The sequence below is a fragment of the Phascolarctos cinereus genome, unplaced genomic scaffold, assembly GCF_003287225.1.
Source record: "Phascolarctos cinereus isolate Bilbo 61053 unplaced genomic scaffold, phaCin_HiC Scaffold_2;HRSCAF=192, whole genome shotgun sequence".
NCBI lineage: Eukaryota > Metazoa > Chordata > Mammalia > Diprotodontia > Phascolarctidae > Phascolarctos > Phascolarctos cinereus.
The window spans coordinates 299,439,533-299,465,486 of NW_027555625.1; the positions used below are offsets into that span (position 1 = coordinate 299,439,533).

Here is a 25,954-nt window from a genome sequence, read left to right on the forward strand (position 1 = left end):
ATCTTTGCTCGGGAAAACCCCAAATAGGGCCACGAAAAGTCAGACACACCTGAAAAACGACTGAACAAATCTATGACCCCTAGTTCAGTCCTCTTTCCACTGCATCAATACTAGTGGAAGATGACATAATTATCACACAGACAACTGAAGTTGAATCATATGGTTGTGATAGATTTTACTCCCCAGACTTCTTTGTCCTAATCTTCAAATAATATTTATTTGAAATGAAGCAATCCTTTATTTGGGATCATAGTTTTCTTTTATTTCCAAGACTTGTTACATGTTTAAAAAAAAAGCTGCCAACCAATGTGGATGCATGGCTGATTCTACAGGACGCATATTTGTATACTTTGCTTTATGAGGTGAGGCTGTTCTCAGGCCTTCACAAGAGGTACAGGAGAACTTTGGGCTGGAGCTGGGTTTGGCAGATGCCAAGGCCCATTCTGACTTTAAATACAATGAGATATTATTCTTAAATGTCTAAACCATCCTTAGCTCATAGCAGGACAGAAATAGGCAGTAGGGCAAACATGACCTGCAGGACTTAGTTTGACAATCCCTACTACAGGGTCCAAAGGAGCCAATTCTGAAACCCTAGTATTGATATATGATGGAGCGGAACCCATTTCTTCTTCTTTCTTTAGAGACCCTCAGAACAGCCCTGAGTGGGGCAGATCAGGCTCCACAGCTTACCTCTGTGTCCATAAATAATGATACATGACTGGGCCCTCCACATGGGCCCTCCACACTAAATGAGCAATGGCATTGGGCTACCTCCTTGCAGTGAGGGACTTTTCGATACCATCATGGGAAATAGGGCAATAATCCTAGCCTTGCATAACTCACATGGTTGTTGTTCAGAAAATGATTTATCAAAAAAAGATGGTTTGTCAACCTTAAAGCACTATAGAAATGGGATTTATTATCATAGAATGTCAGGGCTAGAACGGACCTGAGAGATCAAGTAGCCAATCCTCTCATTTTATAGAGAGAAACTGAGGTCAAGAGAAATTAAGGGCATTGTCTCAGGTCACGTTGGCAGGATAGAAAAGTCAGGATTTGAATCTAGGTCCTCCATCCCCCAAAGCAGACACTCATGGTCTCTTCCACCTCTAAAGTTTTTTTGATGACTATATGTAAACACAACTCCTTCCTGATCCCAGAGTTAATAATTCTGTGACATCTAGCTATATTCTCCACCATTCTCTATATGAGAAGCTGTACTCACAAGGAAATGGGCTTCCAGATTGGGAGAAGTGGACCCGTCTTCAAACAGACGTTAAGATGGGTCTGCTGAAGGACTGGAAGAGGGGAGATACCATGAAGTTCACACCTTCCTGCAGAGAGTCAGGTGGGAGGAAGATAAGGCCACAAAGAGATTCCTAAAAGAAGGCCATATTGTGAGGGAAATTGTAGGAAATACTTTTGCCTATCTGAGAGGCAGGTTAAGAATGGCTATACACACTCCTTCACAACAAGCAGTGGGGTTGGTGTCATGTCAGGGGCAGAAACCATGCCTGACTATCCTGGGCCCACTGGTGTCAAGGGCCCCAACCACTGGGATGGATGTCACCTTGAGAATGCAAGGAGCTAATGGGGTCCTTAGAATGAACAATATTAGAGCCGGAATGACCTCTGAATATATATATATATAGAATGTCAGGGATGGATGAGACCTAGAAGACAGAATTGTAGCATATCAGACAGTCAGTCAAGAAGCATTTATTAAGCACTTACTACATGCCAGGCAAAACAAGTCCCTGCCTTCGAGGAACATATATTCTAAAGGGGGAGACGTGCCAGTAACTAGATATGTACAAGGTATATACAGAGTAGATGGAAGGTAATCTCAGAGGGGAAGGCACAAGCGGCTGAGGGGGCCAGGAAAAGCCTCTGGCAGACAGTCCAATTGGAGCTGAGTCTTGATGGAAGGAAGCTAGGAGGCAGCACTGAGAGACAGCATTCCAGAGCCACAGAGATGGAGTGTTGTGAGCAAGGAAAAGCAAGCAAGCCAGTTGTTATAAAGAGCACAGAGGCCAATATAAGGAAGGAAGGGACTAGCTGTAAATGCAGATTTTGCTGTTGAGTCATGTCTGACTTCTCAACCCCCATTTGGGGTTTTCTTGGCAAAGATCCTGGAGTGGTTTGCCATTTCCTTCTCTGTCTCATTTTATAGATGAGGAAACTGAGCAAAACAGGATTAAGTGACTTGCCCAGGGTCCCACAGTTAGTAAGCGTCTGAGGCTGGATTTGAACTCAGGTTTTCCTGACTCCAGGCCCACTACTCTATCCACTGCACCACCTGGATGCCCAAATTCAACTTAGTGTAATTTATATTTCCTCCGCGTGCTAATAGGGAATCACCGGAGTTTACTGCAGGGTAAGGGAAGGGGGAGGGCATAGGGGGAAAAATGACAAGGCCAGATTTGAGCTTTAGGAAAACCACTTTTGGTGGCTGGGGAGAGAGTGAAGGCAAGGAGGAATAATACATTATTGCAATTCTCCAGGCAACAGGTGATTAGGGCCTGAGCTAGAGTGGTAACTGTGCGAGTGCAGAGAAGGGGATATGTAAGAGAGATTTCATGCCAAGATTTCATATCAGCATGTTAGAGCTCCTAGATACAAGGGTGGGGAACCTGTGGCCTCAAGACCACATGTGGCCCTCTAGGTCCTCAGGCGCGTCCTTTTGACTGAGTCCAAGTTTTACAGAACAAGTCCTTTTATTAAGGGGATTTGTTCTGTGAAGTTTGGATTCAGTCAAAGAGATGCACTTGAGGACTTAGAAAGCCACATGTGGCCTTGAGGCTGAAGATTCCCCACCTCTGTCCTAGAACATAGAACATGACAACTAGAAGGAACCAGATTATTAGAACATGTAACACTGGATCATAAAACATAAAATATTAAAATTAAAGAGGACTTTAAAGATGATCTAATCCTCCAATTAAAGAGGACAAAAAATTAGAAGGTTAGTGGCTTGTTCAAGGTTACACAGTGCGTTAGTAGCAGCCTCAGCACTCAAATTCAGGTGCCTCCATTCCCAGTCCAAGACTATTTGCACTCCCCACCCTGTGGCTTCATTCAGACCTGACTGTTCTTCTCCCATCGAAAGAGAGCCTTCAGGGCTTGTATGCTTTCAGAAAAGCCTGGCCCCTTCTTCCCCACGACTTTCCCCGATTTTTTCTTTCTGTCTCCGGTCAGTAATAGGTCTCCTCTCTCCTTCGGAAAGCCTTTGCCAGCCACAAACCACATACGAAGCTCCTCCCAGGCCAGAAGAGCTCAGGACTCCTGCTGTCTGGGCCCCCAGCCATTGAGATACGAGTTACATAGGATGTCCCAGTGCTGACAGTTTGAACTGGATCCAGCAGAACTAGGGTGGGGGTTCAAAAGGAAGGATGGAAAAAGCTGCTCTTTGCACGCACAACGCTGCTCTGAGTATAGGCCGTGCCATTCCCACCCTCCCCTTTGAAACAACTCCCAGTGCAGCCCATAATGGGTACCGCTGTTCAGCCTAAGGATCACAAATCTTAGAGCTGAAAGGGACCTTAGATATTCCCCTCATTTGACAGATGAGGAACCAAGGCCCAAAGAGGTCAAATGATTCTGCCCAAGGTCACAAACAGCAGAGCCAGGAAGCCAAGTGGACTTCTTTAATCTAGAGTCCAGTCCTATACCAAGCTCCTCCACTAAATTACAGAATTTCAGAGCCGGAAGGATCCTTGAATGTCACAGGTAGCTGAGCAGGAATCCTTTGTGCTGTATCCCTGACAACTGGCCTTTACTAGAAGCCCTCTAGCAATGAGGCCCTCATGACCTCTAAAAGCAGCCCATTCCACTCTTAGCTATTTCTAACTGGTAAGAAGTTTCCCTTCTATTGAGCTGTTTCTATAACTTCTACCCATTTTTCATTGTTCTTTCTTCTTCCAAAAATGTCTAATTTTAATATTTGGGGAAGGGTCAGCCTATATTCAGAACAATACTGAATTCCATAGCCTGGCAAATAGCAAAGGGGGTGATTCGCAGTATGGTTTGGGACAAGTGATTAGTCTGATGAAAGTTTCCCTGAGTGTGTAGGAAGTATGTTTAAAATGCCCGTTGTGATAGGATTCAGAGCTAGAAGGGACTTTAGAGATCACATTGAACAAGTCTCCTGTTTTACAGATGAGGAAACTGGGGCCTAGAGAAATGATTTGTTAAAGGTCATACACAAGGGATGATACGCCTTTAGCAGGTGCACTCTGGGAACCTCAGTTTGGGGACACGGTGAAAGCTGCCAAAATCATCTATTGCATGATACCAAGATGGGAGTTGGGGTGGGGAGTGGGGTGGAGGGCAAAGATATCAGGCATTTGGCCAAAGCAAGCATTTCTGCAGTGGGAAGGAGCCTCAGGCTGGGCCAGAATTGGGGGGGGGGGTGGAGAGGAGGTGGACGAGCTGATGGAAACAGTGCTCCCCTCCCGATATTTCCTGGCACACAGTCACTTACGGCATTCTTGGGCCCCAACTGCAGAAATAGATGACAACATTTATGAATTACAAAAGAAAAATCAGTGTAGAAGAAAGGGAGAGGACCTTGGAACAAGTTCTCATGTTTTCTTGGTATTTGATTTCAGGCCGGCTCGTGGGTGACTGTGGAGGGATGGAATGTGTGTCGGACAATATACAACAGCATCCCAAGAGATGAGGAAGTCACAGGCCTGAATTTGGATCAGAGCAGCCTGCAGAGGCCTGAGGCTAAATACAGCCCAGGTTTACCAAGCAATGGAAAATGTCCCCTAAACCAGGGCTCTCTTGCATACAGAAGACACTTAATATTTGTTGAACTGGAATAAGTCCATAGACCACAGGATTTAAAGTTGGAAGGGACTTGAGAAGTCATCTAATCTGATTCCCTCATTTTCACAAAGAAGGAAACTGAAACTGGCAGACGCGAAGGGATTTGTCCAAGCTGGCACTGGCAGTCACTTGCAAAGTCAGGATTTGAACCCAGGACCCCCAGCTGAGGCAAGACCAGATCCCCCTTGCACCTAGTCCAGACCTTTCTTCCCAGTTCAATAGATCATAGATTTAGAGCTGTGACAAAACTTAGAGGTTCTCTAGTTCAATTCCATAGAAGAGGAAATGGAAGCCCCAAGAGAAGAGAGGGGACTTGATTTGCCCAAGATCTTTCACGGATCAAGCATCAGAGTCATTTGTGAGACTTAGGCTTTTCTTATTCCATAATTAGTGTTCTTTCCACTAAGCTATACTGCACCAAATTAAATTAAATTAAACCCAGGGAAATGACTGTTTCTTGGGTAGACAAACAGGGAGAAAAAGACAAACCAATAATGCTTTCTCACTACCTCTGTTTTGCCATTAAGCTATGCACACACACATGCACATACAGGTATATGTGTACATGTATGTATATACAAGCAGGCACACATATGTATACCATGCATATACCTGTGTATATATACATATATGTATTTGGTACACACAAACATATACACATATATAGTTGTAACCTCACTGATGTTTTTTTCAAAACACTGATACGTCCTCACAGTCTAGATGGGACCCCTGGTTCTCCTAGGCCATGCCAGTGAAGCCACGTTCTGGTAGAGACACGGAGCCCTGCCAGCCTAGCAAAGTGCAAAGGGCTCCTCCATAGAAGGATGGCTGCCAGGGATGAATTTTTTTGGCTCCAGAAACCCACGAAACCACTCACTTGGGGGTGGGGGCCTGGTGCTAGTTAGAACCTGTACTGGGAGAAAGAGCAGCCATGCCAAGAGCATCTCAGGTCTTTGAAGTACTGTGTTATATATGTAATCTTTCTATATTATGTAGTCACATGCATTTATTCTGGTAGGAAATTATGTTGACCCTTGATTTCCATTAAAGAGGGCAACATATTTCAGTCCTCAGAGGCCTCTCAGTAAAGGGTCAGTTTGGACTAGACAACCTCAAAGGTTCCTTTCAACCCAGAGGTTCTAGGATTCTCTCATTCTCCATGCTATAGTGGCCTGTCTTCTGGTTCTGGCTGCAGGAAGTTCCATGGGAACACAAGGGCAACTGAATTTTATTTCAAGAATGAAGAGACCATAGAAGGGAGAAAGAGGAAAGGACAGAGAGAGGATGGGGGTCTAGCTTGAGAAAGCTTTTAGGGATAGGTGAAGCCTATTCCAAGCCTTCTATAAAGTATGCCCCTCTCTCTGCTCTGTCTCTCTCTCCCTGCCTCCAGTAACACCACTCCAGTCTGGGCCGCCCCAGAAATGTTCCAATACACCCCTGCTCTGTGAGCATGGGGGCTATCATGAGTAATCTCAGAGGGGAGCACTGTTCACCTGTGGCCTCTTTCTTTATGCCTGGGGGGTGGTGGTGGCCAAAAAGTGCTTCCCACTGTGGTGGGAGAGAGGACCCCTGCTTCCCTCAGACCACAAAATGGAGGGTGTAGGTAACCTGGTGGCCATTGTCCCAGGCATAGAGGACCCTCTCCTTGGGATTGTAGTCGATCTGGGTGGTGAAGGAGTGCTCATTGAGGAAAGGCAGCTTGGGGTAGGCATCAGTGTTGGTGTGAGTGTCGAAGGCATAGGAGATCTGCCCCTCCCTCTGATTGTAGACATCCACTGCGTACAGGATCCCACAGACTAGAAAGCAATTCCCGTAGGAGTTGCGCCTCAGGCGGGTTTTCCAGGTGGTCTCCCGCCTCACAGACAGGTCACCAGGGTCCAGCCGGCTCAGCACAATCACCTCCTGCTGGGAGAAGCCACCCTCATCCACTGACGGGTAAATGACCCATAGCCCACTCTCATCCACGGCAAAGTCAATGTCAGAGTGGCCTCGCCACTTCCATGGGGTAGTGTCCTCATACACCACATCTGGGAGCAGGGTCCAGGCTGCCACATAGCGCTGCCGGAGATCATATTTGATGATATTTTTGGTGAAGGCACGGTTGTAATAGAAAGCGCCCTGGAACACCACATGGCCCGTCCCAATCCAGTTATACGGAAGTTTATACATGTTACTCCAGCGGCCTGGAGGGAGAGCAGGAGAGATTAGAAGGTCCAGTTAATGACCCCCACACCAAAAATGTTTCAGGGCTCTTGGACCTAGCCCAGCAAATCATAAGAGAATGGAGCTGAAAGGGACCTCAGAACAATCCTTTTACAGATAAGAAAAAAAAAGACTCAATGGGTTCAATGGAAATAATGTGGTGCAGGGAGATGAAAGCACAGGCTTTGGAGTTAAAGGATCTGGGTTCAAATCCTGATTCTGAAGCCTACCACTTGTTCAATCCTGGGCAAGTTATCTAACCTCCTTAGTCTTTGGCATCCTCAAAGAGGGCAGAATAAATGGCTCCTAAGACCCTTCCAATTGTACTCCAGTGCCTTGCCCAAGGTTGTAGGGTCCTAGGAATTAGAACTAGAAAAGAACCCCAGCTATGTAGTCCAGCTCATTCTTTTAAAGATAAGGAAATGAAGGCCCAAGAAGTTAGAATGACTTGCTTTAAGTCACACAGGTAGCAAATGGCAGACCCAGGATCTGAACCAAGGTCTTCTGACTCCAAATCCAGGGTTCTCTCCATTGTACCAAACCCCTTCCAGCTCTAACATTCTCTGTTCTAAGTTCCCTTCCAACTGTAACATCTTATGAGTCAAGGAACCCGAAGGAGAGAGCACAGAAGGTTTATAGGGATGGAGGCAGCCCCAGAGATTTCTCCCAGGTTCTGAACCCCTGGCATGTCATTTCCATGTCAATGAAAACCAACCATTTCTGGCATCTTCTCTTTGATTATGTAAGCCTGCATTCAGGTTCCAACACTGTCCTGTTTCTGCTGGGCACCAATCCAACCTCAGGAAATCCTGGAGGGTTCTCAGCTCCTGAGCTCATGAAAAGCACCCACTGATCTTTTATCTTGTTTAAACACATGGACTGCATTAGGCACATTCCAGCCCTCTCCTCCTTGCCCCCTGCAGCTAGTTGACCTCTTGTAGCCTGATGCTCAGGGGGCCCTTTTGGCCCATTTATATAGGTCGTCTTTCCTAATTAAAAAACAAGGGCAGATCTTCCTTGCTGGCACCCAGGCCCCCATCCCAGACAGGAGAGCTAGAATCAGAGATGTCAGAACACAGAATGGCGGAGCTGGAAGGGCCATTCACATTGTTGTTCAGTTGTTTCAGTCTTGTCCAACTGTCTGTGACTTTATTTGGGGTTTTCTTGGCAAAGATACTAGAGTGGTTTGCCATTTCCTTCTCCAGTTCATTTTACAGATGAGGAAACTGAGGCCAACAAGGCCTAAGTGATTTGGGTCACATAGCTAGTGTCTGAGGGCAGATTTGAACTCATAAAGATGAGTCTTCCTGATTCTAAGCCTACTGCTTTATCCCCTGTGCTACCTAGCTGCCCTCCAGAAGGGACATTAGACATCATTTAGGTCCATGCCTCGATTTTACAGGTATAAAACTGAGGCCCAGAGAGCAAGATTTTGACAGAACCTGGAATAAAACGTGAGTTGTACAGATGCCACTACAGTGCTCTTTTTATCATAGCGTTCTGTTATTACATCCAACAAAATCCATTCTCAAGTGTTATCTCAACTATAACCAAACTGCTTCCCTGGCAGAATGGGGTGTACTTCCCAAAATGGACCAAGTATGGAGCTGGACTAATTGACTTTTAAGGTCCCTTATGGATTCTGAGATGCTGGAATTCTTCTACCAGTCTCTGCTTCAGGGTCTCTCATTCTAGGTTTGACATTCTGGGCTTTATATCATAGCATTCTATGTACTAAAGTCCCCACCACTCCTAACATTCTATTTGCTATATTCTAATATTCTATATTTTGAGGTCTCTTAGAATTCTGCTATTTTATAATTCATAAACATAAAGACATGGAACAGGAGAGGAAACTTCAGGGACAGGGGAAAGATGCCTAACTACTAGCAGTCAGGTCAAGGGAAGGGACTACTCCCTTACCAAACAGACTATCAGGTTTCCCTAGATCATATGTCCCATGGGCGTCCATAAATACTCCTCACATCCTCGGGAAATCTGGTTCTGAAAAACTGGTCCCTGCCATATACCCAGTGGAAGCCCAAGGGTTTCCACTTTTTGACTCAGTCCCTCTCCAAGAATTTCCCCTATGATTCCCAACCTTGTTGGAAATTGTCCAGGTTACGGAACTCCACCAGACTATTCCCATAGTAGTAGTTGGTGACGTAGATCTTGTCATCTCGGGCTGTAGGGTCCTTCATCCAAGCTCCCTCATTCCGTCCATAGCTGTGCTGCTTCACAGGAGGATCAACAGACTTGATGGTGCCTTCACACCCCACTTCTTTGACTGTAGGAAGAAAGGATATACATTAATGAAGCTTCCAAATCACAAAAGTGTGAGATTGTGGACAAAACTGAAGGTCAAAGGACCTGCTACCAATGTGACCTTGGGCAAGCCACTGTGAGCTTCAGTTTCCTCCTCTGTAAAATGAACAGGTTAGACTAGATGCTCTCTATGATCATTTCCAGCTCTAAATTCAACGATCCTTAGTAAGCCCAGATCATCTCAGCCTTTCTCCTGCCTTTGGACAGCATCATCCCCTCCTTTGGCTCAAAGAAAACAGTCACACCTGTTCTTAAAGGTCTCCAAGAACTGCAGATATGATCTTTGTCTACTGAGATCCTCTTTGAAGGCCTAGCCAAAATGTTACTTCTAGGAAGCCTTCTCTCATATCCTCCTTAGTCACATTACACTTAGCCCTTCTCTCATTCTCTTATCCACATTCTATTCTGCATTATTGTTATTGTGTGTTCTATCACCTAAGTGTTAGATAGATCTACATACTGCACGTCCCAGGGCTCTCACAACCTGTGTGACTTAGCAAGGCACTTCTCCAGACTTCACTGTCTAGTATTCAATGACAAAACAAATTACAGAGAAGAGGTGCTTTGACTTTCAAATTGTTATTTTCATTCACCATCCCACACTTTAACTGTGGATGTACTCCAAGGCTCTGTCTGTCCTGGGTCCCCTCTTCTGCCATTCAATATTCTTTCTTGATGACCTTACTTATAACCTCCCCTGGGATCAGTTACCATCTTTATATAGACAACGCCCAGGTTTTTCTCTCTAGCCTTGGTCTCCTTCCTGAGTTCCACCCCACATCACTGACTGCCTACTGGACCTTCCCAAGAGGATGTCCTATAGGCATCTCAAAGCCAGCACTGCCTTTCACTCCAAACCCACCCTTTACCTGACTTTCCTCATTTCTCTTCAGGGCACCACCAACCTTCTAGTCACTCAGGTTTGCAACCTCAGGGTAATCCTTAGCTCCTCTGTCTCCCTCACCCCATATCCCAATCAGTTGCCAAGTTTTGTTAAGTCTCCCACCTAATTCAGGGCCCTTCACTTCTCACCGGACTGCTGCAATAGCTTCCTGACTGCTTTCTTTGTGAAAGTCTCCACTCCAAATATATCTGCCACACAGCTGACAAATTATGACCCAAGCAAAATTCTGACAATGTCACTCCTCTCCTCAATAAACTTCAGTGATTCTCTATCACCTAGAGCATAACTACTAACTCTTCTGTTTGGCATCTAAAGCTCTCCACACTGACTCCATATCCCTCCATTCCATATTCTACATTCCCACCAAACTGGCCTCTTTACTATTTCTGCATATGACATTACATCTCTGTGCCTCTGAAAAGGCTCTTTTCCATACCTGGAAGCTCTCCCTTCTAATCTTTGCCTCTTAGAATCCCAAGCTTCCTTCAAGACTCAACACAAAGGCCACTTCCCATCTTAGGTCATATTGAGCATGTCAGCTAGTACCCTGGGCCTGCCAAATTATTTTGTTTTTAATATATTTTGTATTGTTTTTTATCTGTACATATGTTGTTCCCCCCTTGTTGAATGTAAGTTGTTTGAGGGCAGAGATGTCATTGCTTAGCGCTATGCATTTTACAACATTGGTTCTTAATAAATGCTTACTGAATAGATGAATGGAGAAAATGAGACCATATAATAGTGTGTGAAGAATAATAGCTCTGTATAGATGTTGCATAATGTAGTTTTTAGTGATGATTCATAGAAAGTTAGATCTGTGAGGGCTTAGAATACAGAATATTAGGACAAAGAATACAAGATGTTAGAGCTGGGGTCCAGGGTGTGCTAGTGAATGCTTAACAACTGGCTCTCTAGAAGAAGAAAAAAATACATACAACACACTTTTGAGTTTAATCTGCATTATTAACATTTTCTTTATCACTTCTTAAAGTCTAGACAGCCAACAAAACAACAAATCAAGCCCTGAATTGTAGTGTTTGCTGATTTCTAAGGTGGAAATGCTCACACTGAAAATTTAACCATAGGCTCTTGTGAATCAGTTGGAACTGGCTCCAGCACACCCCTGGCTTGAAGGGATCTTAGAACATAGAATGTCACATCTGGGAGGGGTCTTAGAACATGGAATGGCCACCAGAGAATGTAAAATGTTAGAGCTGTAAGAAAGTTGGTGCGAAGTTACTTCCAAATACCCACCCCCAATTATGATCTAATCTAATATAATATAATATAATATAATATAATATAATATAATATAATATAATATAATATAATATAATATAATATAATATAATATAATATAATATAATATAATATAATATAATACAATATGATAAGATATAATAATGTGTCTTGGAGGTCCTCTAGTTCAACTCGGATGAGAGTGGAGGCAGCCCCTATGTTAGAGATACAAGAGATCTAGAATATTAGAACTAGAAGGGACCCTGGGCACAGAATCTTAGAAAAAAGAGTGCTAGCTCTCAAATGGCCTCAGAGATGATGTGCTTTGGCTCCTTCATTTACAGAAGAGGAAGATAAGGCACAAAGAGATTAAGCGACTTGCCTGTCACTCATATCACTCATGGAAGAAATAGAACTAGAACCCAGATCTCAGTGCTCATTCCACCGTCCCTGACATTTTAAAGCCTGATGCCATACCTTGGTTAGGACTTTCTGACCCATTGGGGCCTGCAGCATTGTATCCAATGGACAGTATGGTGACCAGAGGGTTGTTGGTAGTAGTGGTGGTGGTAGTGGGAACCATGGTGGTGGGAAGAGGGGTAGTGCTTGCAGGAGGGCCAGGGGTGGGGCCTCCTTCATCTGTAGCTCCCACTTCCTCCTGCTCATCAGAGTTGGGTTCCAGGTGCCTTCCTTCTAGCTTGGTTTCTTGCTGCTCCAGCCCTGTTACTCCCTTGAGGGTGTTTTCTATGAATAATAGCAACAATAATCAACCAATAAACACGTCAGATTATCTTCTGTATGCCAGGCACTATACTAGGCAGATAATAAGACAAAAACTAAAGAGATCCTGCTCTCCAGTGGGTACAGCACTAGCCCTGGAGTCAGGAGGACCTAAGTTCAAATCCGGCTTCAGACACTTGACACTAGGCTGTGTGACCCTTAACAAGTCACTTAACGCCAATTGCCTCGCCTCCCCCCAAAAAGTCCCTGTTCTCAAGGGGCTTACATTTCTTTGGAAGGGGGAGGCAACTTGCACACATATAAATATAGTCAGAATAAATACCAAATAAATACAAAATAAAGGCAGTTTAGGGCGTTAGAAGTTGAGGGGAGATCAGGAAAGTTGAGGGGAGATCATGTAAAAGGTACTGCTTGAGTTGAGTCTTGACGGCAATAAGGCATTCTATGAGGCAGAGGTAAGAAAATACTAGCAATGATAACAACTCACACTTATAGAGCAATTTACAACTGTTAAGCACTTTATGAATATGGTATCATTTGATCCTCACAAAGGCACCATAGCACAGGTAGTTTAAATAGAAGCGATATAATACAATCTCTTCACTTTGCAGATAAGGAACTCGAGGTTCAGAGAAATCAGATGACCTGCCCAAAGCCTCACAGCTAGTAAGCAATGATTCAAACTCCTAGACCAGGGGTGGGGAACCTGAGCCCTCAAGGCCACACTTGGCCTTCTAGGTCTTTGGATGACTGAGTCCAAGTTTTACAGAATAAATCCTTTTATTAAGGGCATTAAGTTGGGATTCAGTCAAAGGCCCTGCACTTGAGCACCTAGAGGGCCATATGTGGCTTTGAGGCCACAAGTTCCCCACCCTTGTTCTAGACCCTCTCCTAAGGGGAGGAAGCTCTTGGTGCATAGAGGTCCAAGTCCTTGGGGGAATGGAGGGGTTGGCCCACTCCCTTTTTCTCTTTTTCCACCCCTGCCTCTCATTCTCTTCTGAATTCCTCCTGAGCACATTACAAGTTGTGGGAAGGTGGAAATACACTGGGGCTAGACATGCAGATTCACTGGGCCCTTGGCAGGGCAGACGAGGGAGGTGGGAAACAAACCAGGCCTTGTGCTGGAGCCCTCTCTCCCCAGCCACCCTCTTCTGATATAGGGAGGCCACAGAAACATCTACAGGAAGGAAACAGATTCCTCCAGCCTTGTTTGTCATGGCAGCCTCCTGATGTCTGATGCCCGCCTGGGGCCATTAGGTATTCAGAGAGCACATATCTCAGGCAGCCTGTGGGCCCCTTATCAGCAGGTGGTGGTTTTGGTTTTTGTTTTTTAACTGGGCTGAGGTTGTCCCCTTCCCCAAAGACCATGTTTCTAAAGACACTAATATGAATTAGAGGGGCCAGCCTGTCATTATGGAAAGAGCATTTGATAGGGGAGCAGAAGTCCTGGCTTCAGATCCTCTGTCTGTTACTAATGACCTATGTCACCTGACTCCCTTGAAGGTTCAGTTAATGTGCCACCTCCTACAGGAAGCCTTTCTTGATTTCTTACCCATACAAGCACCTTTTCCTTCCTCAAACAATCATACATAGTTCTCTCTTTACGAGCTGTAGATTTTCAGTAGAATGCAAACTCCATGAGAATTAGGATTGTTTCATCCCTTGTCTCTGTGTTCCTGGCACCTAGGACAGGGCCTTGTACATAGCTGGTGCTTAATAAATGCTTCCTGGATTGGATTGGGTTGGACAGGTAAATCAGTTTCCTTGGCTGAGCCTCAGGCTCCTCAGGTATAAAATAAGAAGCCTGGACTAATAATGTCTATAAAGTCTCCTTCAACTTTAGCACTTTATTAAAGGGTCATACAGCCTAACCCTAGATGTTGATCATCATAGTGAAAAAGTGCTGGAAAGTCCTGTTTCTGCCCTGTGGTGGGCCAATCACATCAGCTCTGAGGCCTGGGTTCTTGCCTGATGTGGGAGGCTCCTAACACTTGTACTGCATGTGGGTCAGTGGGAAACGCTCCCCATCTGGAATCAGATGACCTCCACTCCGGTCCCATTTCTTCCACTTACTGCCTGCGTGGTCTAGGGAATCACACGTCTCTTAGCCTCAGTTTCCTCATCTGTTAAATGAGGGAATAGGTTAGACACCCTCTACAGGGTCCTTTACAATGCTGGATCTACAATCTCACCTGACAGGGTCACTGTGAAGAAAGCACTCTGTAAATTTATAAGTGCTCTCTCTAGAAGTACAAGGTGCAATGATTAGTTCTTGAATCCATTTCCTCTTTTCCATTGCCTCTGCACCCTCCCAAGGCCAGCCCTCCTTCCCTCTTGCCTGGCCTGTTGTAACTGCCTCACTGCTTTCTTTGTCCCCAGTCTTTCCTCTCCCCAATCCAGAGTGACCTCACTGGTGCTCATGATGTCTCTGATGCTTTGATCAAGGTCGCCTTCCCCTTTGCATAAACACCTTCAGTAGTTCCTCATTACTTAGAACAGGGGTTCTAAACATAGGGGTCTTTGGATAGATTTCACGTGGTCCATGAATTTGGATGGGAAAAAAACAATTTCATATTTATTTCAGTATAATTGGCTTCCCTTGTAATCCTATGTATTTTATTTTATGCATTAAAAAATTATTCTGAGAAGGGCTCTACAGGCTTCACCAGATTGCCAAAGGGATCCCTGACAGGTTAAAAATCCTTAGCAGAGAGGTTAAAACCTGCCTATGGCCTGGATTTCAAGGCTGTCTATAATCTATCCTATACCTACCTTAAGTTACAGACTTCCCTTTCATGTACACAGAAACAGCTAGGGCCTGGAGTCAGGAAGACCTAAGTTTGCATCAGATACTATTTGAACCCAGGCAAGTCATTTGACCTCTATTTGACTTAGTTTCCTCAACTGCAAAATGGGTTGCTGGGGAAGGAGGGGGAAATCAAACGAGGTAATATTTGTAAAGTGCTTAGCACAGTGCCTGACATACAGTAGGTATGATATAAATGCTCATTCCTTCCTCTCACCCCTCTCATGTTTACTCTACATTCTCGCCCACCTGGCTTGCTTGTTTTGCCCCAAACGAGCCCACTTTTTCCTACCTCTGAGTCTTTCTTCAACGAGGAAGAGAGAGAGATGTTATAGAATTAGAACTGAAGTGATTTAGCAAGTAATTGGACATGAGAGGTGAAGAAAAAAGTAGATAACCAACAGGTTTCAAATGCAAGAGGATGGATGAGTGATGGGAGCCCTGACAGAAAGCAAGAAATCAAGAGAAGATGCAGCCTTGGGAGGAGGTTATCAAGACCATTCGGAACATACTGACTTTGAGGTAAACTGAGTCTTTTCTGAGAGAGGCGCCTCATTTTGGTTTGGACTAAAGGAATGTGGGAGTAGAAAGAACTGTGGAAGAGACCTGGGTTTGAGTCCTGGCTTGACCATGGACTTTATGTGACATTATCCAACTCACTTGTTCTCTCTGGGCTCCAGTTTTCTTATCTGAAAAGTGAAAGGTGATCTCTAGGGTCTCTCCTGGCTCTCATAATCCAGGCTTTATGTTTCACCATGTTATAGTCTTATGTCCCTTCCAGCTCGGACATCCTCTGCTCTCAGGTCCCTTCTGCCTCTGATGTTCTATGTTCTAGGGTCTAACACTCCCTGATCCTCAGGGTCCTGAGCCTGCTTCCATCTTTACACCCTGCTACTCCCCCTTCGTCTCTTCTCCCTTTTGTTCTACTCCTTTCCCCCTACATGCTTCCTTTTTGTTACCTTGACTTTGTTTGCTACGGGGGTTAAAGGTGCCAAAGCCGCCTGCTCTGTACCCTGGCTCCCAGGGAGACAATATTATTCCCGACCCTGCCACCAAACATCAATCACACGGGTCCCTCTCCCTAAGAGTCAAGACATCCACTCCCTCTCACTAAAAAGGTCACTTGAGACAACTTGGCAGCAGGACAAAGGCTCCTTACTAGCCCTGCCTCTCAATACTGTAGCTGTGGGTGGGTTACAGAAAAAATATACAGGGAAAATGAAGGGGGTCACTTAGGACAATAACTCATAAACTCAGAGAATGCTAGAACTGGAAGTGACCTTGGGACATAAAATATCAGTGCTGGAATGGACCCTGGAATACAGAATGTTAGGGCAGTAAAAGACCTCAAAACATAGAAAGTTAGAATGTAGAATCTTAAGGTTGGAAAGAACATAGAGTGTTACAGTTAGAAAGGATTTTAGAGGTCATGTAATCCAACCTTTTCATTGGACAATTTAGATAGCAGAAGTGGCTGGATCCTGTGCTTCATGAATTGAGTACCAGTCCAATGTTGCTTCTACTACACCATCCTACTTAATTTCTCCCTGGGGATTATCTGATTTGGTTTTGAAAAGTTTTAACCCTTGCTTATTGGCAAGACTAGCCTGGTTCTAGAAAAGAGAGGTCCCCTCACCTTTTCTTTTCTTTCTTTTTTTTTTGCGGGGGGAGGGGCCTTTTGCAATTCATTTATGGCAGAGTTCAAACCCCCAGTGTAATCCCAATCAGCCTAGAATCTGGCTGACTTTTCCTTGGCCTGTAGCCAAAAACTACAGAGCCAAACCAACCTTGGTCAAACAACACACAAAGTGACCACAGCATCCCTCTTTATCCCTAGGCTGTGGCCCCAAACCATAGAAACAAACCAGCCTTGGCCTCCAAGCACTAACTTAACCCCTGCTCCCCATCAGGCTCTCAGAGTGATGGTCAAACACCACACGCAGCTAACCACAGCATCCCCTTTTATCCCATCCCCACATTCCTCACCTATAACTTCTCCCCCACAATTCTGCAAATCTTCAATTCTGAGGCACAGATGTAAGCAGCTGGATGCCTAATAATAAGGGATAATAATAACATTTCTGTAGGACTTTAAAGTCTACACGGCACTTTTTCTCCCCCACAACACCCCTGCGAGGAAGATCGTATGTTATTCCCATTTTATGGGTTAGGAAATTGAGTCTCAGAGGGATTAAGTGGCTCACAATCAGTCAGATCTGTCTCTTAGAGACCCATAATTGAATTAAAATACCAGCTATGCCACTTATTACTTTTGTGACCTTGGCAAGCCACTTAACTTCTCAGTTTCCTTAACTAAAAAATGAGGGGGTTGGGCCTTTGGAGTCAGCTTGAAACAGAAAGCTGATTTTCACTGTGAGCATTTACACCTGAGAGATCAGAACTTACAAAGCACTACCAACCAAGGCTTGATCTATTGTTTTGTTAATTATCTAGACTTAAGAAAGTGTTAATGATGCAGATAAACGTGAAAGTGTGTCCTGTACACATATCCCTCTCCTCCCCTTCCACCTCCCACCACTGCTGCTAAACATTCATCAGCATGCCCCTGCCTAGATGGCCTCTTAGGTCTCCTCCCACTCTAGAGTTACCGTCTTGTACCCAGCTCATCTTTGGGAAGGGAGGCAAGGGTGAATTATGGTGATTCACCTTAAATCAAGTGAAGAAAATGTAGGATGAAAGAAGGATAGTGTTAGAACATAGAATCCCAGTGATGGAAAGGACTTTGGAACAATAAATTACATACACATGTCTTCCTGAGTTCAAATCTAGCCTTAGACACTAGCCATGTGACCCTCGTCAACTGTTTGCCTCAGTTTCCTTATCTAAGGAAATGGCAAACCACTCCAGTATCTTTGCCAAAAAAACCCTCAAATTGGGTCATGAAGAGTTGGACATGACTGAAATGACTAAACAACAAAAATGTGTGTATCTAAATATACATGTGTATATATGCATATATACACTCATACATACGTGTGTCAAGCTAATAGCTTAAACTCTACCAAGAACTTTTCTCAAAACAACACGAGAGAGACAATACAAGTATTATCCTTATTTAACTGAAGAGGAAACTGAGGCTGAGAGCTGCAGTATCTTGTCCCAGAGCCAGGATATGAACCTTGGTCTCCTAGTCCTAAGTCCAGAGTATTTTCCATTATACTTTACGAATCCAAAATGCTGGAACGTAGAATGTGAAAGCTCAAAGGGACCTTAGAAATCATTTCACCTCACCCTTCATTGTACAGCAGAAACAAGGGCTGGATCCAGGGGTGCTGGGGTGACAGTGGGGAAGGGGAAGTCAGCCTTGTCTAGACCAGGTTCTTCCCCTAGCCTCCCCTGCCTTTGATGTGTTCTCAAGGTCACATCAGCATTTCCTTACCTTCTTCCTGTTCACACATCAGGCCTGGCCCTGGAGCTGCTCCCAGCCAGAAGGGAAGGTGGACATTAGGGCCTTGCATCCCTTTTCAGAGTCCTTGCCATTGGCCTGGCCAGCCCGGCAACACGGGAGGGAGAGGGTGGGCGGGTCTTGGGCGGCTGGCCAGAGAGAAAGCCGTGGTTCCCACAGGTCTTGTGGGCCAAGTCAGATTCCTGCAGCTGTTCGTCTGCTGTGTGCCTTTTTTTGGGCAAAGTCAGGGAAGGAATAAATATGGGGACATGGAGCCATGTTGCGGCTCTTTCTCGGTTGAGCTGGGCAGAAGGGAGCACCTGACGCTGAGGAAGTCCTGCCATTGTATGAATTATGGGTGGTAGGAGCAGCAGCAGAGAAATCCTCAGACATTCTAACTAGTCTCTTGACCACAGGCTCAGTTTAAACATTGACAATTTAAGGTCTCTTCCTGAATATTCTAAGGTATATATGATCAAATTCTATGTTCTCAGGTCCCTACCAGTTCTAACATCCTATTTTCTTTCTTTGTTTTTCTGGGTTTTTTTTTTTTAGGCAATTGGAGTTAAGTGACTTGCTCGGGGTCACATAGCTAGTAAGTGTCTGAGGCTGGATTTGAACTCAGGTCCTCCTGACTCCAGGCCAGTGCTCTATCCATTGCACCACCTAGCTGCCCCCTAACATCCTATTTTCTAAAATTCCCTTTCTACTCTGTCATTCTATGTCAATTTTATGATCACACATTCCATATTTTATTTCCCTTGCCATCCTGTCCCCACCCCATCCCTAGAAGCTCCAACATTCAAGGACAGCTCACCAATCTGCTAATGTTATTGTTATTTGCATCAGAGAAAAATCTGAATCCTCCTTCTCAAGACACTTACCAGCTGCATTCTCCACGTCTTCCTGCTTTGTGGATTTGTAGTAGGTGATGCCTCGGATCACTGCTTGCTGGTGTGGGAGGACCCGGGGCCTAGCTGTGGCCTGCAGGGCTTTGCCCTTCACGGTGTCTTTCCTCACTTTCTCCACCTTCAGAAGCTTGTCTTTGGGAGGCCTTGGGACAGCCTTGTCCCCAAAGTTTTTCTTGACTCCAGAATATTTGCTGGCTTCTCTGCCTTTTCCACCAGCTGTTTCCTAGGAAAGAAAGAGGAAAAAAGACTCCTAGAACTGCTGGGGGCCACTTCTGACGCTATCTGAGGTTTGGAATTGGGAGAACAGATTTCTAGTAGTCAAGTCAATGCCCATGTAACAATTCTCATTGTCCTTGAAGGAGCACAAAGAGTAACTGGGTGTGGAAGTCAGGAGACTGGTTGTGTAATTTGCTAGTTGTATGATCATAGGTAAGTCACTTCTCTGTGGCCCTCAGTTTCTTCATCTGTAAAATTATAGGGTTGGTTTAAGTTGACCTCTAAAGTCTCTTCCAGCTCTAACATCCTATGTTCTTTGTTCTAATGTCCCTTCCAGGTCATTCTATACTTCAAAGTTAGATACCAGCTTACTTTTTTTTTTTGGCTAGGCAATGGGGTTAAGTGACTTGCCCAGGGTCACACAGTTAGTAAGTGTCAAGTGTCTGAGGTCAGATTTGAACTCAGGTCCTCCTGACTCCAGGGCTTGTGCTTTCTCCATTGTGCCACCTAGCTGCCCCACCAGCTTGCATTCTATAATCCCAAATTTCTTCCAAGTCTGACATTCCGTGATTCTTTCTCTCTCCAAGCTCAATCTTTTACTGGTTATTATAACCTTATTGGGGGCAGCCAGGTGGCACAATGGATAGGGTGCCAGCCCTGGAGTTAGGAAGACTCATCTTCCTCAGTTCAAATCCAGCCTCAGACACTGCCTAGCTGTGTGACCCTGGGCAAGTCACTTAACCCTGTTTGCCTTCATTTCCTCATCTGTAAAATGAGCTGGAGAAGGAAATGGCAAACCACTCCAGTATCTTTGCCAAGAAAATCCCAAATGGGGTCATGAAGAGTCTGACACAACTCAAACAAATGAACAACATGACCTCATTCTTCCATTCCTAGGAGCAGATTCTAGTGTATAGGCATTTGGAGAGCTTGTTCCCGATTATTATTATGAGGATGAATAATGTTATTTTTATTACAGCTCAGATGACTCTGGTGTTAACTCACTATAACAGCATGGGGGCCCTATTGGCCAAGTCCATTATGTAATCTATTGTTGTAGCAGATCAGGGAAGAATCACAGTAGAAAGCACGCCAAACTGGGAGTCCAGAGATCTGGGTTCAAGTCCTGGCTATGCCATTAATTCTTTGGATGGCTTCGATCAAATCATTTGCCATGGAGAAGAAACCAAGCTTCTTTGCCATTTGTTTAAGGAAGTCCTAAATAAAACTTGCATGAAGAAATTTGTTTTAAATTGAAGGATTTAGACTAGCTTATCCCTAAGCTAATTCCACTCCTAACATTCTATGATCTTCTGAGGGGTCCATTCTAACTCAGATATTCAATGTTTCTAGATCCCACAATTTAAAATCTATGAAATCTCTTGGTGATATGACAAATACTACATATATAATCCAATTCCCAATCATGTCAATTGTCTTTTTTCCAAGGCAACGTGTGGCTTTCATTTGATGTTTATTTTAAATGTCCGCATTTCATATGTAATACATTATGGTCGTTAATGATACTACTAATAATCCCAGAATCCCGGAGTTGGAAGAACCCTGATGAAACAGCTCGTCTAATTTGGACCTAAGGAGGAATCTCTTCTCTATCTAGTCTTTCAACCTGAATCAGTCAGCCAACCAACAGAGCAAACTACTTGTTAAGGAATTTTTCTAAGACTTTACCACAATGTGCAAATAAGTCTTTTTAATCAGCTTCACAGGATTATAGAGCTTTGGCCATTTGATGAAGGCAGATGAAGCCACATAGGAGATATCTTGTGGATGGCTGAAAGAATCAGACATGTCTCTGAGGCTATGCTCGGAGGCAGCTCAATGGATAGAGTTCTGGGCTTGGAGTCAGGAAGACCTGAATTCAAATCCAGCCTCAGATACTTACTAGCTGTGGGAAAGTCACAACTTCTATTTGCATCAGTTTGCTCAAGTGTAAATAGGGATAACAGCACCTAAAAAATTGCTGTATCAGGAAGACTCATCTATCTATCTATCTATCTATCTATCTATCTATCTATCTATCTATCTATCTATCTATCTATCTATCTACACATATATATGTATACACACATATGCATAGGACATCTAGGTGGTACAGTGGATAGAGTGCCCGGCCTGGAGTCAGGAAGACTCACCTTCCTAAATTCAAATTCAGTCTTGCACATATACTAGCTGTGTGACCCTGGGCAAGTCACTCATCCATTTGCCTCAGTTGCTCATCTATAAAATGAGCTAGAGAAGGAAATAGCAAACCACTCTAGTATCTTTGCCAAGAAAATCCCAGTGGGGGTCATGTTGAGTGAGAAAATGGGGATAATAACAGCACCTTGCAATACTGTTTTAACTGGTAAAGCACTTTAACACTGTGCCTGGCCAGTAGTACATATTGTGCAAATGTTTATTCCCTTTCCTTCCCCTATGCATCATACAGTAGAAGGCCAGTTCAATGGTGGAGGATTTCAGATTATGGAGCTGAAGATTCCAGTTCCAAAGTAAAGCCTCTGAGAGGGAATCACTCTTGGGGTTGGGGGAAGAAAAGAGTCTCCTCTTCCCCCTCCCACCAGTTTAATTGGAGAGATTGGAGCAGTAGCAATCAATGTGTCCAGCTAGGATCAGAGATACTGGACTGGTAGGAGACAACACAACCAACTGAGTGACCTGTTGAGGACAAGCAGAGGTGGAAAGATGGTCACCAGAGGAGGAAGGAAGCTTTGAGGAGCACAGCCCTTTGCATCAAAGATGAATGCTAGCTCTGGACTAAAGAAAGGACTTCTGGCACAGAGTGCCAGAAGTTAGGAGTTACCCTTTGGCACTTTTGTACCTTAGGGATCAGCTGGTCTATGTGTGCCTGACTCCCACTGGCCTCTCAGTGTGAGCTGCTTCTTCCCATGCTCCTGTATCTGTGAGAGAGTGTGCTTTGGGGAAGAATCTTTTATACCAACTGTTCTTAATATGGCATCTTAGTAGATGCTTTTGCTTAAAGCTTTAAGCTTTAATTAAGTAATTTGATTAATTGAATTAATCCTGTTTGGTTGATTGTTAATAGGAAAGAGAATGGTGGGGGCTCAGGAGCAATGGTACTAGAAGCATAACCCCTCAGAGTTACCCCTAGAACCTTGTGAGAGAAGTAGTCAGTCACCTTTGGAGACTCTAACTGGCACCAAAAGTTTAGGGGAGTAGCCAAGAAGAGATACCTCATTGTGTGACCTTAGGCAAGTGACTTCCTCAGTTTCTTCATGTGTAAAACAGGGATAATAATCCATTTGCATGACTTACCTCATGGGGTTTTTGTAACGAATCAACTTGCCAACTGGAGAGCATTCTAGTAACATGGGCTGTTCTCATGATTAATATAATCCATGGCTCTGGCTTACCTGGGCTTTGCTCTCAGGACCAGCAGCTGCATCCTTCTGTAGCAACTGGTAGCCCAGGCTGGAAATCTCCTTCTTAATACTCATCATGATGTCTGAGTAGTTCTCATAACGCTTCATCTGGTGGGTCAGGTGGGCCACGCTTTCTTTCATGAAATCATTCTCCCGGCTAAGGTTTGTCTTAATGGTCTGCAAGGGACAGGGACAAGAAGCATAACACTGTTGTAGAAAGAACATTGAACTCTTGAGTAGAAGCTTCTGGTTTCAAGTCCTAGATCTAGTAGTAGCTGCATGACCTTGGACAGGTCACTTCCCTTCTGAACCTCAGTTTATCGATCTGTATAATGGAAATAGTAATCCTTATACTTTCTCTCTCCCAGGACTACTGTGAGGAAAGTGATATTTGTAAGTCCTAGGTGGCCCCAGTGAATAGAGTGCCAGCCCTGGAGTCAGTAGGATCTGAGTTCAAATCCAGATACTAACTAGCTGTGTCACCCTAGACAAGTCACTTAACTCTGTTTGCCTCAGGTTCCTCATCTGTAAAATGAGCTGGAGAAGCAAAGGGCAAACCACTCCAGTATCTTGGCCAAGAAACCCCCAAATGGGGTCACGAAGAGTAGGACATGACTAAAGAACAGCAATAAAGCCCTCTAGTGGTGTTGTAATTACTATCGTTACAGCCCAGCATCTCTCTTTACTCCTCATCTGCTTTCCTCCTGTCCACCACTGCAGGGTGCTGTGAAGCAGAGAGAGCACAGGAACTGGAGTAAGGTTGTAAGACCTGAGTTCAAGTCTTCACCCTGTCACTTACTAGCCATGTAACCTTAGGAAAGTCATTTTACTGCTCGGAGCCTCATTTTCCTCATCTGAAAAATGGGGAAATGATACTTTTGTGGGCTGCTTTCCACATATGTACCTCAGCTGACTCTACAACATCTCTGGGAGAAAAGCAGTGTGTATTTCATTCTCTTCACTTTATACATGGGGAGACCGAGATTAAGTGAGCAGACATGTACCAAAGTGACTTGCCCAGGATCACACAAGTTAGTGGCAGAGTTCGGACTCACACCCAGGTTTTCTGATTTTCTGCTTCCTGAGGTTGTTGTAAGGATTCTATGCAGCCATTATCATGTGCTTTTTGCTAATAGACTGGATAAAGTCAACGTTGATTCTTCACAGACCATGATATTCCATGGCTGGAGGCTAGGGAGCATCACCAGAAGCAGCAGGGAGCTGAAGGGTGACTGCTGATTTGGAGTCAGAGGAGTTGGGTTCAAATTCCTCCTCCGTGACCTTGGGCAAGTCACTTAACTTCCTTAAAATTCAGTTTATTCATCTAAAAAATGAGAGGGTGACCTCTTTAGACTAGATGACCCCTAAATTCCCTCCCAGTTCCTTGTCTATAGTTCTATCATAAAGTTCCACATGTCAGCCACCACTATTGTACACATTATATTATTACGATGTGAGTTATGAGACTCCCTCAACCGTATGACATCTTTTCTTCCTTCCTTCCTTCCTTCCTCTCTTCCTTCCTTTCTTCTTTCCTTCCTTCCCTCCCTCCTCCCTTCTCTCCTTCCCTCCTTCCTTCCCTCCTCCCTTTTTTCCTTTTTTTTTTAAATAACAGGATGTAATTTTTTTTTCATAGCTAAAAAATGTAGTTAAGGGTCTTGACTTGATAATCAAGAAGCCTAGGTTCTCAGCTGGGCCTATCACCTAGCTGGAGGCAGCTGGGTGGTACATTGGATAGAATATTGGACTTGGAATCAAAGAGGACCTGAGTTCAAATGCTGCCTCAGATACTAGTCTAGTAATTCTTAGCAAATCACTTAACCTGTCTGTATCTGTTTCCCCATATGTAAAATGGGGACAATAATAGTACCTGTCTCCCAGAGTTGTTCTGAGGATAAAATGAAATAATATCTGTAATGCGCTTTGCAAACTCTAAACACTATATTATTATTATTGTTGTTGAGTCATGTCTGACTCTTCGTGACCCCTTCTGGGGTTTTCTTGGTCAAGATGCTGCAATGGTTTGCCACTTCCTCCTCCAGCTCATTTTGAAGATGAGAAAACTGATTTGCCCAGGGTCCCAGAGCTAGGAAGTGTCTGAGGCTGGACTTGAACTCACAAACATAAGTCTTTCTGACTCCAGGCTGGTGCTCTACCCACTGCACCACCTAGCTGCCCAGCTATTATTATAAGATTACTACTAATAATACCAAAGTGGACATTCCACCAGCTTTGCCACTCTCTGGATTTCAGTTTCTTCATCTGCTAAATGGGGACAATGAGACCTGCAATACTGGTATACTTCACAGAGTCGTCTCAAGGCTCAAATGAGATGAGACATGGGAACTATGTAAATGGGCATGTTAATCATTATTAAGTATTGACAAATCCAGCTTCTCTCTTAGATGCACCAAAGGGGAAGGTGAAAGATGCCCACACCGAAGTTGGAAGAGTCTGAGGGAACTAAGAGACAAAGAAGGCGGGACACAGACTGGAGGCAGGGGCAGGAAGCCTGAAGGGACAGGGGCCTTTTCCCAGCCGAAGCTCTGGGGGGTAGGTTCGGGTAGAGGGGGCCTAGAGACCCAGCCAGGAAAGATGGAAGATAATAATAACTGCTCGTATTTTATATTTACAGAGTGCTTTCATCTCCACGGTCCAGAGGAGTGCAAGAATGACTACACACACTGTATGGGTGAGGAAAATGAGGCTCAATTACATTCACTTACAAACACTTATTAACTATTCACTATTGTGAACGGAGCCTTGGGCTCATTGCCAGTAATACAAATCCACATACACTGGGTGCTTTACAAAGCCCTATACAAATGCTATAATTGTTAGTTTGGTTATTATTTACTATTTACAGAGCATTTCATTCACCTTCTCTCACCTTAACCTCAAAGCTACATCTGGAGGTAGATAGTTTCGGCATTATTGAGCCCAGTTTGGGGAAATTAAGGCCCATAG

At 44.4% G+C, this 25,954-nt stretch overlaps 1 protein-coding gene across 1 annotated transcript in view; it reads right to left on the bottom strand.

The window, feature by feature from the left end:
* Nucleotides 1-1,707: 1,707 nt before the first annotated feature.
* The window catches only part of OLFML2A (olfactomedin like 2A), a 49,424-nt gene continuing 25,177 nt past the window's right edge, over nt 1,708-25,954 (bottom strand). Inside the window, exons 4-8 of the mRNA XM_020967573.2 lie at nt 22,979-23,164; nt 19,344-19,593; nt 11,984-12,250; nt 9,140-9,325; nt 1,708-7,019 (exon numbers count right to left, since the gene is read on the bottom strand). Of these exons, the coding sequence (XP_020823232.1) occupies nt 6,415-7,019; nt 9,140-9,325; nt 11,984-12,250; nt 19,344-19,593; nt 22,979-23,164 (1,494 nt within the window). The 3' untranslated portion in view covers nt 1,708-6,414. The remainder of the gene's footprint in view (nt 7,020-9,139; nt 9,326-11,983; nt 12,251-19,343; nt 19,594-22,978; nt 23,165-25,954) is intronic.